Genomic DNA, 15,550 nt, shown 5'->3' on the forward strand with positions numbered 1-15,550 from the left:
GCTGAGAAGCTTCTGCACCTCAAAGGAAATAGTGCCCAGGATACAAGAGCCACCCACTGAGTGGGAGAAACTATTCACCCAATACCCATCAGATAAGGGGCTAATCTCCAAAATATACAAGGCACTGACAGAACTTTACAAGAAAAAACATCTAATCCCATCAAAAAATGGGGAGAAGAAATGAACAGACACTTTGACAAATAAGAAATACAAATGGCCAAAAGACACATGAAAAAGTGCTCCACATCACTAATCATCAGGGAGATGCAAATCAGAACAATGATGAGATACCACCTCACACCACAGAGAATGGCACACATCACAAAGAATGAGAATAAACAGTGTTGGCGGGGATGTGGAGAGAAAGGAACTCTTATCCACTGCTGGTGGGAATGCCGTCTAGTTCAACCTTTATGGAAAGCGATATGGAGATTCCTCCAAAATCTTGAAATCGAGCTCCCATATGATCCAGCTATACCACTCCTAGGAATATACCCTAGGAACACAAAAATACAATACAAAAACCTCTTCCTTACACCTATATTCATTTCAGCACTATTTACAATAGCAAGACTCTGGAAACAACCAAGATGCCCTTCAACAGACAAATGGCTAAAGAAACTGTGGTACATATACACAATGGAATAATATGCAGCTGTCAGGAGAGATGAAGTCATGAAATTTTCCTATACATGGGTGTACACGGAATCTATTATGCTGAGTCAAATAAGTCAGAGAGAGAGAGAGAGAGAGAAAAACGCAGAATGGTCTCACTCATCTATGGGTTTTAAGAAAAATGAAAGACATTCTTGAAATAATAATTTTCAGACACAAAAGAGAAAAGAGCTGGAAGTTCCAGCTCACCTCAGGAAGCTCACCACAAAGAGTGATGAGTTTAGTTAGGGAAATAACTACATTTTGAACTGTCCTAATAATGAGAATGTATGAGGGAAATGGAGAGCCTGTTTAGAGTACAGGCGGGGGTTGGGTGGGGAGGAGGGAGACTTGGGACATTGGTGATGGGAATGTTGCACTAGTGATGGGTGGTGTTCTTTACATGACTGAAACCCAAACACAATCATGTATGTAATCAAGGTGTTTAAATAAAAAAATGCTTAAAAATTTAAATAGAAACAGCCATATTAGAAAACAATAGGGTCCGGTGAGGTGGCGCTAGATGTAAGGTATCTGCCTTGCAAGTGCTAATCAAGGAAGGACTTCAGTTCGATCCCCTGGTGTCCCATATGGTCCCCCCAAGCCAGGGGCAATTTCTTAGCGCTTAGCCAGGAGTAATCCCTGAGCATCAAACGGGTGTGGCCCGAAAAACAAACAAAGAAAACAATACAGTTAGAGAATATAAGCAGAAAGAGAAAAAAATTAAATATGGAAGGGTGGGAGAAGAATGAGAACTATATATATATAATTGTCTTAGGAGATCAGATTTTCAACTTATATTTCTCCAAATAAAAGCGAGAAAAGATAAAATTATCAAATAGCTAATAAAACTTCTTAGAGACTTCAACATTCTTTAATTAATATTTTAATTGTGTAGTCAAGAGATACACATTTACAAAGTTGTTCATGACTGAGTTTCCCTCATACGATGTTCCAGCACCCATCTCTTTACTAGTGCACACAGACTTCTCACCACCAATCTCCCCAGTTTCACTCCTGCCCGACAAACTGCCTTCTATGGTAGACATTTTTTTTCTCTCTCACCCTCCCCATCCTCTTTCTCTTCTTTTTCTTTCCTTTTAGTCACTATGATTTTCAGTATTGTTATTGAAGGGGTATCATGCCTACCACTTTACCTTCTTCCAGCACCCATTTCTTTTCCAGAGTAATCATTTCCATCTACCATTGTCATAGTGGTCCCTTTTCTGCCCTAACTGCTGGGTGTAACCCAAAACAAAACAATGCAAAACAAAAGAACATACTATTTGTAATTTGCTTTGACTTCTATGATGAACAGCTAGCTTGCTAGCTCAGTGTTTTTCTTTCTTTAACATGTTTTGATATATATGTTATCATTCTCTCTATATAAACATATACATAATTTCTAACCATTTCATTTTGAAATATTTGTTTTCATTATTAACTTCTTATGCCTCTTGATACAATAAATTTTTTATAGATAAATCTTTGAATGTTCCATGGTCAAACCTTTAGAGTCATGAGATCCTCCAAATGATCTTTCAGTATTCTTTACAACAAACTCAATTTTGTAATTGAAATGTATATTTACTTTAGGTAGCTCATAATTTTGTACTTAAAGAGAAAAAAAGTTTTTGTGCTGTCTAAGCACATAATAATTCATTGACAAACTCACATAGTCAGCGTGTGTATTCTCTGACACAGAATTTTATTTTAATGCGATTATATGTCTTTATAATGGGTATAGCTATCAACTTAAATCATCTGGTTTTAAATGAGTTTTGAAATTGTTCTGAGTTGATTACCTTATTTTCAAACTCAGAATTATGATACTGATTAAATGATTCTTGGTATAGTTTACATTCTGCTTAATTATCAAGATTGAGAAGTTAGGACTATGTCAACCTTGCTTGTTTATTTCACCAGTCCAGCACAGTGCTTGGAACAATATAAGCACTAATGAATGTTTACTTAATGAAAAAAATACATGAAATAAAATATGAGTCAAAACTAGAATAAAAAACCTATAGTCTAGCCTTGTCTATAGTTTTATATGAAAGGTTATTTCTATAGGTTTTGTTTATATACACTTAGTCATTTTATGAAAACTGAAAGACATACAAATCAGTCTTATTTATTGAGTTTTCAACTTACATTTTGCACACATTTTATATTCTTTATAACATTTTTATACTCTTTATACTTTCTGGAAAGTAGAGATTATTATATCTGTTTTAAAATTATTAAATTGGGGCTGGAAAGATAGCATGGAAGTAAGGCATTTTCCTTGCATGCAGAAGGACAATGATTCGAATTCCGGCATCCTATATGGTCCCCTGAGCCTGCCAGAAGTGATTTCTGAGTGTAGAACCAGGAGGAACTCCTGAGCACTGCCGGGTGTGACCCAAAAACAAAAAAAAAATTATTAAATTGGAGCAGGAGTAATAATAGGAAAAGCAGGACACATATGCTCCCTTGAATTCTACCAGAGATCTGTCATTTGAAATCTACCACTTATCATGCAGATATCTGCATGCAGGTGATCCTCAGCTCTTTATTTAGCAAGGAAAACATGTACTTATTACATATTACACAGATTACAATCTTTAAGAGTTCAATCCCAGTACACTTGATGAACAAACAAAAAATAAGCATGTATTTATGACTGAATTAAAATATCAACGATATATAATTAGTGGTGGAAGATGAAGCAGATTATATATTAACTAATGACTATTAAACAAAACTAAATTCCAAGACTTTCATTTTTTCCTCTGAAAAAAATGGAGATAATCAAATGCATTTAAGTCAAAAGATGAAGCATTTTGGTTGCATTAGATCATAAAAATTCGATAGTTAGGGTCTTCTCTATCAATATAGGAAGGAATAGGAATATCAATGATAGAAAAGAGACAAAGTGCAGTTCAGATATGGTTGGCTAGAAAAGAAAGGTCTCTCCTTTGTGTTGTGTTGGCTTCCTTACCAGTAGAGCTGGGTGCTCTGGAGACCCTGCAGTGCAGGACACAGAACCTGAGGTAATGGCATTCTATATGCCTCTATATGCCATTCTTTGAATTATTCTCTTAGACCCTAGAAAGGAAATCTCTGAAGATGGAACTGCGCTCTGGCAATTTCTGTCACTGGTTAATTCTTCTTGCTTTCTCTTTGATAAAAGTTATATTAAAGAAGTATTTGAGTTTTTCTGAGAGATTCAGTTGAACAAGTGAACATTAGAGTTAAAATATTTTTTCAGATATGGGAATAACTTGTTATAACTATTTCAGTCTTTTAGTTTCAAATATGCAATTATGGAGATTATTATTATTATTATTCTTAAACGTCTTGTATGAAGACATGCTGATAGTAAAGTGGAGAGCTCTTCTTCATCAGTGTAAGCCAATTGTTAGAATACTTTGCATATAGTAGGAATTCAAAATATTGTTCAATGAAGGAGTCTATGAAACCTAGTGGTTTGATTTCTTATAGCATTCATTCTACATTATCATGCAAACTATAGTACATAAAATCAAAAGGAATGTCTTCCAGCAACCAGAATCTACTTGTACAATAGCAAAAGCTAAAGCTAATAACAACACAGATAGATTTCCCTAGACACCTTACATGGTAATTAATCTTCAAGTGTCATAGATTTGGTGGCTTTACCAAAGTGAGTCTGCTTCTCACAATTCTGAGGGCTAGATGTCAAGGTGTTGATCTGATAGGTTTTTTTCCTATTTTTAGGGGCAGTGGGAGTACATGCAGTGGCACTCAGGGTTGACTCCTCGTTCTGCTCTCAAGGATCACTGATGGCCAGGCTTGGGGGACCGTATGTGGGACCAGATGTTGACTGTATACAAGGCAAATTCCCTATCCTCTATACTATTGCTCCACCCAAGGTATTCGTTTTTTCTTTTTTTTTTAATGGGCATATAGTAGGAATATAATGTTATATCAGTTGATTTCTTCTGAAGAGCTTGAAGAATATTTTATTCCAGGCCTTAAACACGACTTACAGTTGGCCACCTTCTTTCTGACTCTCACGTCATCTTCCTGTTTTCTGTGTATCTGTGTCAAAATTTCCTCTTCTTATAAAGAATTATTCAGATTATAGTAGTATCCACCCAATGACTTCATTTTATTTCTTAACATATTTAAGTATAACTACAAATATGGGTATTTTGCATATGGAGGCTTAGGACTTCAACATATGACTCTTTAGGCTGAGCACATGGACACCAACTTTGCCTTCACAGAGCACATTGTACACTCTGCTGTACTTTCCAGCAACAGTCAAAGTGATCTTAGATACAGCCCCCAGTTTCTAGTTAATTAACCAGATTGCCAACAACTCACCCTCCATCTCCATCCATCACCATCCAAACTCAGGAGCTTCTTCTGACTCAGTGCTTGGGGAATCTGGTAATACTCAGGGGATAGATAATACGGTGCTGGGAATTGAACCTGGTCTTTATGCAAAGCATATGTTCTAGTTAATAGAGATATTTCTTTAGCTCTTTGGGCTCTTTTCTGCTGTACCATTGATCTAAATGTTGTGACTATAATTTAAGACTTCTCAACTTCTCACAATTAGAAATGTTTGTTCAGGATGCTCCCTGACTTTTTTCATTACCAAGAAGTGGATATTAAATATAGACTAGCTATTTTCTCAAGGTAATTTGGATTAGGTATGTTTAATTTGGTACTTTGAACCTAACTGATATATCATATCAATGATTGTGCTATTTAAGTCAATGGGCCACATATAACTTCTGCAAAGCTGAGCTGAACTCTCCGTTTATTTTCTACTTTTGGTTAATCAGACATAGAAGAATCTGCTGCAATCTATGAAGGAGATATTATAAAACACCAGAAATATCATGCTCTAAAAGTCCTGGCACTAACAAGAGAGGGTTTAAGAATTAAAAACTCTTAAAAAGAGAGTCCAAGTTTGGAGATGGCCTACCATTACAAGAAAAAAAAATGTTTCTGGAAAAAGGAATTATTTCTTTCTTCATACTTAGGCATAGCTAATAACTAAGGCATAGCTAACTTTAATTGATTGGGATTTTATCAGTTCCTAGAGTTTTTATTTAAGAAATAGCTAAGACAAAAATTGTTTGCTAAATATTTATTTTTAATTTTATACAGCCCAATTATTTAAACAAGATGTCTCCAATGTAGTATTATAATGCAAAGCATTGTGAGCTAATTGGTCTTATGTTAGGGTCTCTAGAAATTCCTCAGGTAACAGTTTTTTTGTGGGGGGGGGGTACACACCTGGATTACTCCAGACTTAGAGGGTTACTTTTGCCTCTTCACTCAACAGTTACATCTGGTGGTACTCAGAAGACAATATGAGATGCCAGTGATCAAAATCAGAGTTGGCCTCAGGATTGGCCTCATACAAGGCAAATGACCTACATGTACTAGTAGCTTCTCTGATCACAAATTTGCCCTTCTTCCCCTCACCCCTTTCCCATGCTCTCTGTGACCACATAACTTAATGGTCACAGAACAATATAGATGTCTACAGAAGAATATTGAGCCAATCCACTCTCAACTATAATGAAAAAGTTAGTAATATTCTAAGAGAAAGGGTGGTGTTGATATTATAGAATTGGCTCCATGGACTATAGCAGATAAATTTGTATTTAAAAATTTTAAGTCAGGAGTTATTTGATAAACAGTTAGCTTTTGCTTCATGAGATATTAAGTACTTATAAAGTTAAGCATGCAAGTTGAATTTAAATTTGTCTTCATGTTATTAATATTTTCTCAAATACAATCTTATTTCAGAAAAGGGGGGCTTCCATAAAAATTTAATTCCTTATTCCACTATTCAAGGGTTGTTGTAAAAATTGTCACCACCACACAAAATTTGTTGTAAAAATTGCCATCTGGCTAATTATTTCACAAAAGATGAGAGAGTATTTGGAGATAGTCAATTTAATCCCAAGGGAAAAATACTAACTAGAAAATTGAAAGTATCTAAATTCACTATAAGATGAATTTTTTTTTATTTTGGTTTTTGGGCCACACCCAATGATGCTCAGGGGTTACTCCTGGCTATTGTGCTCAGAAATCGCTCCTTGCTTGGGGACCATATGGGATGTCAGGGGATTGAACTGTGGTCCGTCCAAGGTAAGTGTGGACAAGGCAGATGCCTAACTGCTTGCATCACCATTCAGGCTCCAAGATGGATTCTTCTAACTAAACCATATTATTGATGTTATTTTTTTAATTTTTAAAATTTAATTAAAGAAAATTACATAGTTGACATAACTGATAGTAATACATTTTTAGGAAGACCAAAAGCAACATGTTTTTTTTTAAATAGAAAGTTGAAAGAAAAACTAAAGAGATGGAGGAGAAAGGAAAGAATATTTTTGAAAATTATTGGCTCACAATGAATTCATTGAAGCACCAGCAGACACTTTAGTAAGCTCTTCTTTTTTATTTTTTTTTGAAAAAAAAAAGAAAAAAGGATAAGAGTTTAAAAAAATACAGTATGCTGGGAACCTAGAGTTGGTCTTATGCCAGAAAACTTCAGGGGTAAGGTCTCCTTGTATTTAGGCCAAGGCTTTTCCTTTCCATGTCCCCTATATTTTGCAAACAATTGCAACTCTAACATCGTCTTTGGTGTGCTCCTTTGACTCATCCTTAATGAAATAATGTATTATGATCAACTGTGTCAACAATACTATAGCCTTTAATGCTAAAGGAGTTACATAAATTTTGTGCCTTTAGATTGCTGTGTGTACTGCTAAGAAATGTTATAGTGTACTACAATCTGGGGACTTGAGGGACGAAGTAATTGTGCATGTATTTTGTTTTATTTTTCTTAATGTTCTTTTTTGGCTGAAAATTCAAAATTAAGGTATCAGCAAGGGGATTTCTTTTGAGAATTCTGTTTATGGGCAATTGTCTTCCCACTGTAACTTCACCTTGTCCTTTCTTTGCATCTTTGTCTTCTATTAAAAAAATAAATAATTTACCAAAAAATACAGCACTAACGGTATGAGAGTGGCAAGTGTTGTTGTTTGCATCAGCCCAGTAAATTATGGGTAAAATGGAAAGAAAAAACCTTGTCCTAAACACAAAGAGATCTTATCCCTGGAGGTCTGTGGCATAAGACTGACTCTGGGCTCCATGCATCTTAGGCTGTTCAACCCCTGATTCAATCTCTGTGGTCACGGCAAAAGTTTTTCACACATTAGCTGTTGTTGTTGTCTGGTTTATGTAGTTAAAGATTCTGGTTTCTGTGCCAGAAAGATTCTGGTTTCTGTGTTTCATCAAAGTCAGGATGTGGAGCATCCTCCAGTTTCATCTCACCATCAGATGCAAAGCGTCTTGTCCTGCACCAAGTTGCTGCTGTTGCTGAGTCATCTGGGTGTCAAGGGAACACTCCTTGGAGTAAAGTCAATGCCAGCATAGTAGCAGGGTCTCCCCTGGTAGAGGTTTGCCTCCTGGTGATGTTGTAAACAATTTTGGTTGTTTCTGTAGATGCTCAATGGTTCAGGGGTGTATGGGCAATGCCCATTCTTCTGAGGCTTGAGCCAAGTCATTATGCCAGTGTTCAGGATATAAGGTCTAACTGCCTTACAAAATTTTGTTTTCCTATCTGTTAGATAATAACTTGTTTGCATATGTAGTATTTTCCCATTTTAATGTGCCTATGCAAAAGAGGAACAATGCTACAATATTATTATTGGTGCCTCTGGGGAGCCGAGGGAACAAATTTAACCATCCTCTTAACTTGGTTCTAACATGAATTCTAAAGTGAAAGACTCCTCTACCATAATTCCTTGTTAAAAAGATAAAAAAAGAAAGAAAGAAAAACAAACAAACAAAAAACAGTGGGCACAATTTCACTGTATAAGGGGATAGTCAATAAGAGTTATAGCGGTTAAGGGAATACATTTAGGATATCATAAATGTCAGGAGGAGAGTGCTGAATCCTGGACTCTACTTTGGTCTGTGATTTGGCCTTCTGGAGCCTGCAAAATGACTCCTAGCAGTTCCATATCAGAAAATACCTTTGAGTTGGGAACTAATCAGAAACGTAGTATGGTAGCAACCACTGTTACACAGTGAAAGAAGGTGAAGGACAGGTGGCTACTGAGATGAGATAATTAGAGTACTGATTTCCTTTCAGCCTGAGTCTATTTTTCCACTTTGGTAGCTGGTTGGCAGCTAGCTTGGGTGGGGATAATAATGTGCTTCATGGGGAGCCAAGAACTGGGGGTAAAAACAGCTAACTGTGGGATAATAGGCATTGGGAGTGAGGTAGTAAAGGACTAAAAATGAGCTTTTGGGTTGTGAGCCAAGAAGGGAAGGAAAGTATACAACATAGAAATTTTGTATATGATAAACATAGTGAAAATACACTAGTATCCAAATAATTGTCTGTATTTTTCGCATGGGGGCACTAGCCCCTGCACAGTTTCAGAATGGACAGGAGTAGGAAGGAAAAGTGCCTATGACTTCCTGAAGCCAGCACTGCTTATGCTCTTGTGCTGCCATCCCCCATGCTGGCAAATACTCCCGACTCCCAGGAAGAAAAGAGATCCTTCAAGAGCTGGAAGCCCAGAAGCTCACCACCCCCACCTAAACCCTCCCTCCTGAGTCAGGTGGGAAATGGGGAGAGCCTGGAGACCCCTTTAAACTCCTTTTCGGGACCCACTTTGCTGGCTCCAAGGGTGTGTGGCCCAGGGGTAGCCCTGGAGTTCCAGAGGGAAGAGGTGGAAGGGTGCTGGAGTGACCCAAGCCCCGTACCCCTCCTAGGCCTGGTTAAAAAAACCTTTGGTATGGTGGAGGCCTGCATCCCCCATGCTGGCAAATACTCCCGACTCCCAGGAAGAAAAGAGATCCTTCAAGAGCTGGAAGCCCAGAAGCTCACCACCCCCACCTAAACCCTCCCTCCTGAGTCAGGTGGGAAATGGGGAGAGCCTGGAGACCCCTTTAAACTCCTTTTCGGGACCCACTTTGCTGGCTCCAAGGGTGTGTGGCCCAGGGGTAGCCCTGGAGTTCCAGAGGGAAGAGGTGGAAGGGTGCTGGAGTGACCCAAGCCCCGTACCCCTCCTAGGCCTGGTTAAAAAAACCTTTGGTATGGTGGAGGCCTGCATCCCCCATGCTGGCAAACATTCCCGGATCCCAGGAAGGAAAGAGATCCTTCAAGAGCTCTATTGATGTTATTTTTGAAATAACCACCCCAATAACCCCAACAAAAGACCTCCAACAAATGTCATTATTTCTGATTTTTTTTAATGCACACCACATCCGCACCAAAAAGCAAAGTCATTCAAGCAGTAACAAATAGCTTGAGGAGTAGTACAAAGAACATGAAATGAATTTAAAGAGCTGGGGGAAAAATAAAAAGACATTCTAACATCAGATAGATAGCCCACCACCAGAAACATATTGGGTACTAAAGTTTCTCATTTTCTTCAGATGAAAACTTGGGCAGGTAGGTGTCAGAATGGGCAGCATCTCTTAAGGGCGGTATTGAGATCTCTGCTCTTGGATGTACTCATAGAGAGGGCTGGAACGCACAGGGACACTGGCAAACTGACGCTTGCCAGATTCCAGAGCCTGACGGCGGATTTGGTCTTCCTGAGCTCTTCTCTCCCTGACTAGGTCTTGGCTTGGCTCTCGCTCTGGGCGGCGCCTCTGCTCTTCCTCCTGCTCTAGGCCTCGTCGCTCTTCTCTGAAATCCCTCTCATCCTGCCGCAGTGCTTGCTCCTGTCTGCTCCTTCTCTCCCTGACAAACGGCTTCGCCTCCTCCTCAAAGAGCTGCTTTGGCTCCTGCCTGCGCCTCAGGCCTTGCTCCTCTCGCTGCAGCACTTGGCGGGACACTTGCTGTTCCTCCTCACGGAATCTTCTGTCACGCTCCTGTCTGCGCTGCTGCTCTTCGCGTTCCTCAAGGAGTTGCTCATCCTCCCAGGACTTTCTGTCGCGCTGCCTTTCCTCACGGGACCTTCTGTCACGCTCCTGGCGACGTTGTTCTTCACGTTCTCGCCTCAGCAGCTGTTCCTCACGTTCTTGAAGTAGTTGTTCCTCCTCACGGAACCTTCTGTCATGCTCTTGGCCTAGCTGTTCTCTCTGTTGCTGTCGCAGTCGCTGCACCTCGCGTTCCTGAAGTTGTTCCTCCTCACGGAATCTTCTGTCACGCTCCTGGCGAAGTTGTTCTCTCTGTTCCTGTCTCAGTCGCTGTTCCTCACGTTCCCGAAGTAGTTGTTCCTCCTCACGGAATCTTCTGTCACGCTCCTGGCGAAGTTGTTCTTCACGTTCTCGCCTTAGCAGCTGTTCCTCACGTTCCTGAAGTAGTTGTTCCTCCTCACGGAACCTTCTGTCACGCTCCTGGCGAAGTTGTTCTTCACGTTCTCGCCTCAGCAGCTGTTCCTCCCTTTCCCGAAGTAGTTGTTCCTCCTCACCGAACCTTCTGTCACGCTCCTGATGGCGCACCTGCTGTTCCGCCTGGCGCTCTTGGCGACGCACCTGTTGCTCTTCACGTTCCAGAAGTTGTTCCTCTTCATGGAACCTTCTGTCGCGCTCCTGGCGAAGCTGTTCTTCACGTTCTCGCCTCAGCAGCTGTTCCTCCCTTTCCCGAAGTAGTTGTTCCTCCTCACGGAACCTCCTGCCACGCTCCTGGCCTAGTTGTTCTCTTTGTTCCTGTTGCAGCTGCTGCACCTCACGTTCCTGAAGTTGTTCCTCCTCACCTAACCTACTGTCATGCTCCTGACGGCGCACCTGCCTTTTCACCTGGCGCTCCTGGCGTCGCAGCTGTTGCTCTTCACGTTCCAGAAGTTGCTCCTCTTCACGGAATCTTCTGTCACTCTCCTGGCGGCGCAGCTGCTGCTCTGGTTCCCTGTCCTCCTGAAGGAACTGTCTGTCCTCAATGATCTCCCTGCGGCCTCTCTCTTCTCTTTCCTCCCTCCGCAGCTGTTCTTCTTCCTGGAACTCCCTGTCTCTGCGTTGGGCTTCCCGTTGAAGCTCTTCCCTCTCCCTCTCACCTCTTCGCTCTTCCTGCAGGAGCTGTCTCTCCCGGGCCTGCAGATCCTTCAGCCGCCGGGTGGTCTCTTCATTCTCCCTGAGTTTGGCATAGAGCCGGTTTTCACGAGCTTCCTTTTCTTTCTCAGGCTGCCACTGCCATTTCACATCCCTTGGGGCCTCTTCCCTGAAGAGTCGCTGGCTGTCCTGCCGCCGCCGCAGCTCAGCCTCCAGTTGTCGCCTTCTCTGGCGTTCCTCTTGGAATCTCTCTTCCTCTTGCACCTGACGGGCGCGCTCCAGTCGCTGGACCTGCTGCTCTTCCTCCTCCTCAAGGAACTGCAGTTCCCGCTCCTGCTCCCGGCGGTTGAGGCCCTGTGCCTCCTGCTCCTGCTCCTCAGCTTGTTCCCGCTGCAGGCGCTCCTGCCTCAGCTGCTGAGACTGTGGCCTGGCCAGCAGCCTCTGGCGTCGGCGCTGGCTCTCCTCCTCAGCTTCCCACTGCCACTTGAAGAAGTCACGCTGCCTCTCCTCTTCCACTTGGCGTGCACGCTCCTCAAGCTCTCGACGCCTCTGCTGCTCCTCGCGCTGCTGCTGCTGCACCTGCTGCACTTCCTCCTCATGCCTCTGGCGTGTGCTCTGCTCCTCCTGACGGCAAGGCCTGGAGTAGACTTTGCTCTGGCGAGCCTCGACCTCGCTCTCGAGCTGCCACTGCCATCTTGGGGCACGACGCTCAACAGGCTCACGAACCTCCTCCTCCACAGGCTCCTGCTCACGCCTCAGCTCTTGTTTGCGCCTCTGCTCCTGATCTCGCCTCAGCTCTTCCAGTTCGCGCCTTTCCTCTTCGACTTCGCGCCTCAGCTCTTGTTCCCTCCTATTCTCCTGACGCCTTGGCACCTGCTCTCTCCTCAGCTCTTGTTCGCGCCTCTCGCGCCTTTGTTCTTGACGCCTAGGCTCCTGCTCTCTCCTCAGCTCCTCCAGGTCGCGCCTTTCCTCTTCGACTTCGCGCCTCAGCTCTTGTTCGCGCCTCAGTTCTTGTTCCCGCCTTTTCTCTTGACGCCTTGGCTCCTGTTCTCTCCTCAGCTCCTCCAGGTCGCGCCTTTCCTCTTCGACTTCGCGCCTCAGCTCTTGTTCCCGCCTTTTCTCTTGACGTCTGGGCTCCCGCTCTCTCCTCAGCTCCTCCAGGTCGCGCCTTTCCTCTTCGACTTCGCGCCTCAGCTCTTGATCGCGCCTCAGCTCTTGTTCTCTCCTATTCTCCTGACGCCTTGGCACCTGCTCTCTCCTCAGCTCTTGTTCGCGCCTTTGCTCTTGACGCCTCGGCTCTTGCTCTCTCCTCAGCTCCTCCAGTTTGCGCCTTTCCTCTTCGACTTCGCGCCTCAGCTCTTGTTCCCTCCTATTCTCCTGACGCCTTGGCACCTGCTCTCTCCTCAGCTCTTGTTCGCGCCTCTCGCGCCTTTGTTCTTGACGCCTAGGCTCCTGCTCTCTCCTCAGCTCCTCCAGGTCGCGCCTTTCCTCTTCAACTTCGCGCCTCAGCTCTTGTTCCCTCCTATTCTCCTGACGCCTTGGCACCTGCTCTCTCCTCAGTTCTTGTTCCCGCCTTTGCTCTTGACGCCTAGGCTCCTGCTCTCTCCTCAGCTCCTGCTCACGTCTCTCTTCTTGACGCCTCAGCTCCTGTTCTCGCCTCTCCTCTTGGAGTCCGCGCCTCAGCTCCTGCTCTTGCCTCTCTTCCTGGCGCCTTTCTCCCTTGGGCCTTGGCTCCTCATCACGCCTCAGCTCCTCTTCACGCCTTTCCTGCTCCCTGCGCCTGGGCTCCTGCTCAAGGCGGCCTCCCTTTCTCGTTCCACGCTCCCTCTGCTCCAGCCTTTCTCTTTGGAGCCTCCTCTCCATTTCCTCTTCTTCCTGGAGCTCACTGAGGCGCTGCTCCCTTCTTTGCCTTCTCTCTTCCTGGCGCTCAAGCTGCTCTTGTCTCAGGCGTTCCCGCCTTTCGCTCTGCGCCACTCTCTCTCGCCTTTGCACCTCATCTTCCAGAAACTCCTGCTCCCAGCCTTGGCGTCTCTGCTGAGTAACCTCCTCCTCCTCAGGATGCACTTGGCCTTCACGCCTCTGCCACCTCAGCTCCTCACCACGCTGTCTGTCCAGCTGCTCTGTTCTCTCTCGTGTCTCTCTCCTCTCTTGTCGGGCCAATTCTTGTTCTCTCCAAGCCTGCCTGGGTTCTTCCAGTCGTCTGTCCCGAGCTTCTATTAGCCTTTGTTCTTCTCTCCTGCGGCTTTGGGATGGGGTCTCCCTTTCCTCACCCCTGACTCGCTGTTCCTCTAGCCCTGCGGCCTGGTTGAGGGCATAGTAACAAGCTTGAGCTACCTTGAAAATGAACAGGAGGAACTCTTTGAAGTCGACTACCCCATTACAGTCCCGGTCCAGGAGTTGCAGAGTCATGTCTACTGTCTCAGGGTCGTGGGGCCTCTGCGAAGAGAGGAAAAAAAGAAGGTTTACAAGGAATTCTTTACAGGTAAGAATAAATTAAAAGGCTTTTGTTCACACATACTTTACAAATACTATTCCCAAGAGACATTAGAAGCAGTTAAAGAAATGTTCTGTGAGAAGAAATATAGTCTTCTAAAAAAAAATAAAATAAAAAAATAAAAAAAAAAGAAATATAGTCTTCTCCTCCCAGGTAAACAAGTGCCGACTCATTTGAAAGCATTTGTCAGTTTCGAACTTGACATATTGGAATTTAAGGTTGACCCCAAGAAATACTTTCTTTTAGTGGTGTAAATGAGAAAGAGCACACCCCTCAAAAGAGAAATACCATGGAGGTTTGTGAAAACACACAGCAGTCATTTCACTCTGGTATAGCCCTGTGATATACCAGGAAGATTTGACTTCTGTCTGTTATTTAAAACAGAGCAAAAAAATTTATGGTGGGCCTGGAGAGATAGCACAGCAGCGTTTGCCTTGCAAGCAGCTGACCCAGGACCAAAGGTGGTTGGGTCAAATCCCAGTGTCCCATATGGTCCCCTGTGCCTGCCAGGAGCTATTTCTGAGCAGACAGCCAGGAGTGACCCCTGAGCACCGCCGGGTGTGGCCCAAAAACAAAAACAAAAAAAACAAAAAACAAACAAACATTTATGGTGATATTATTTAAAGTAGGGCACAGATTGATTTTAATAATTGAAATGTAGAAGTAAATTTAAGTTTTTTCCAGGTCTCAGATGATCTAACATCTTTGATATTAATTTGATATTAATTTTCAATGTTTATATTAACAGTGTCATCATGCATATGAAATGCTTGTTAGCAATTTCTCAGCACTATTCAGTATGGTTAGACTCATAAGTGAATGGAGTAGTGTAATGTAGAACTGTCATATGTAAAAATAAATAAAATCATTGTTTTATTTGAGCTCTTCAGAAGAGAAATTCTATGACCCTAAATTGATAGCAATTTCCTTTTTATTTCTTACCCGGAGGACATCTCCAAATTCTCTTTCAAGGAGGTTCTTTAGGTCTTTCTTGCTTAGTGCTGCTCCATCACAATCATGTGAGGCATATTGATTGAAAGTTTCAGTTATATCAAAGATGCATTTCAAAAGTGGAGACATGTTTTCTTTTTCTTTAAGTTCAAGGAAACCTAGAACAATAAAATAATAACCGGAATCAAAACTCTTTTTGATCTTGCAGAGGCTTCATCGCCACTGATTCAGCAGATTGCAAAGTGATTTGGCTTTACAACAGTAATTTGTTTTAACTTGGACGTAATCAAGGCAGTTTATCTCTGAATATACTTAGGAACAGAAAATCAGGAAAGCTAAGAAATCATCATCTTTTGATTGTCTCAAATCTGTCACCCTATCTGGATTTTCCAACCATTTTCCTTCTCTTACCATTTCTTAGCAGATTTAAGATCACAGTTAAAA

General features: G+C 42.7%; 1 protein-coding gene across 1 annotated transcript; it reads right to left on the reverse strand.

Moving 5' to 3' along the window:
• Positions 1–10,146: 10,146 nt before the first annotated feature.
• LOC125997578 (trichohyalin-like) lies at positions 10,147–15,235 on the reverse strand. The gene is made up of 2 exons (XM_049766004.1): positions 15,098–15,235; positions 10,147–14,097 (listed from the first exon to the last, which is right to left on the reverse strand). Exons 1-2 carry the CDS (start codon positions 15,233–15,235, stop codon positions 10,147–10,149), a joined length of 4,089 nt encoding a protein of 1,362 aa, XP_049621961.1.
• Between the last annotated feature and the right edge of the window lie 315 nt (positions 15,236–15,550).

Source organism: Suncus etruscus, chromosome 19, assembly GCF_024139225.1.
Source record: "Suncus etruscus isolate mSunEtr1 chromosome 19, mSunEtr1.pri.cur, whole genome shotgun sequence".
NCBI classification, from domain to species: Eukaryota; Metazoa; Chordata; class Mammalia; order Eulipotyphla; family Soricidae; genus Suncus; species Suncus etruscus.

Excerpts from the sequence above, each read along its gene's own strand:
- LOC125997578 (XM_049766004.1), bottom strand. The coding sequence starts at position 15,235 with ATGTCTCCACTTTTGAAATGCATCTTTGATATAACTGAAACTTTCAAT. Across the intron at positions 14,098-15,097 it reads AATTTGGAGATGTCCTCCGG|AGGCCCCACGACCCTGAGAC; the intron begins GTAAGAAATAAA and ends CTCTCTTCGCAG.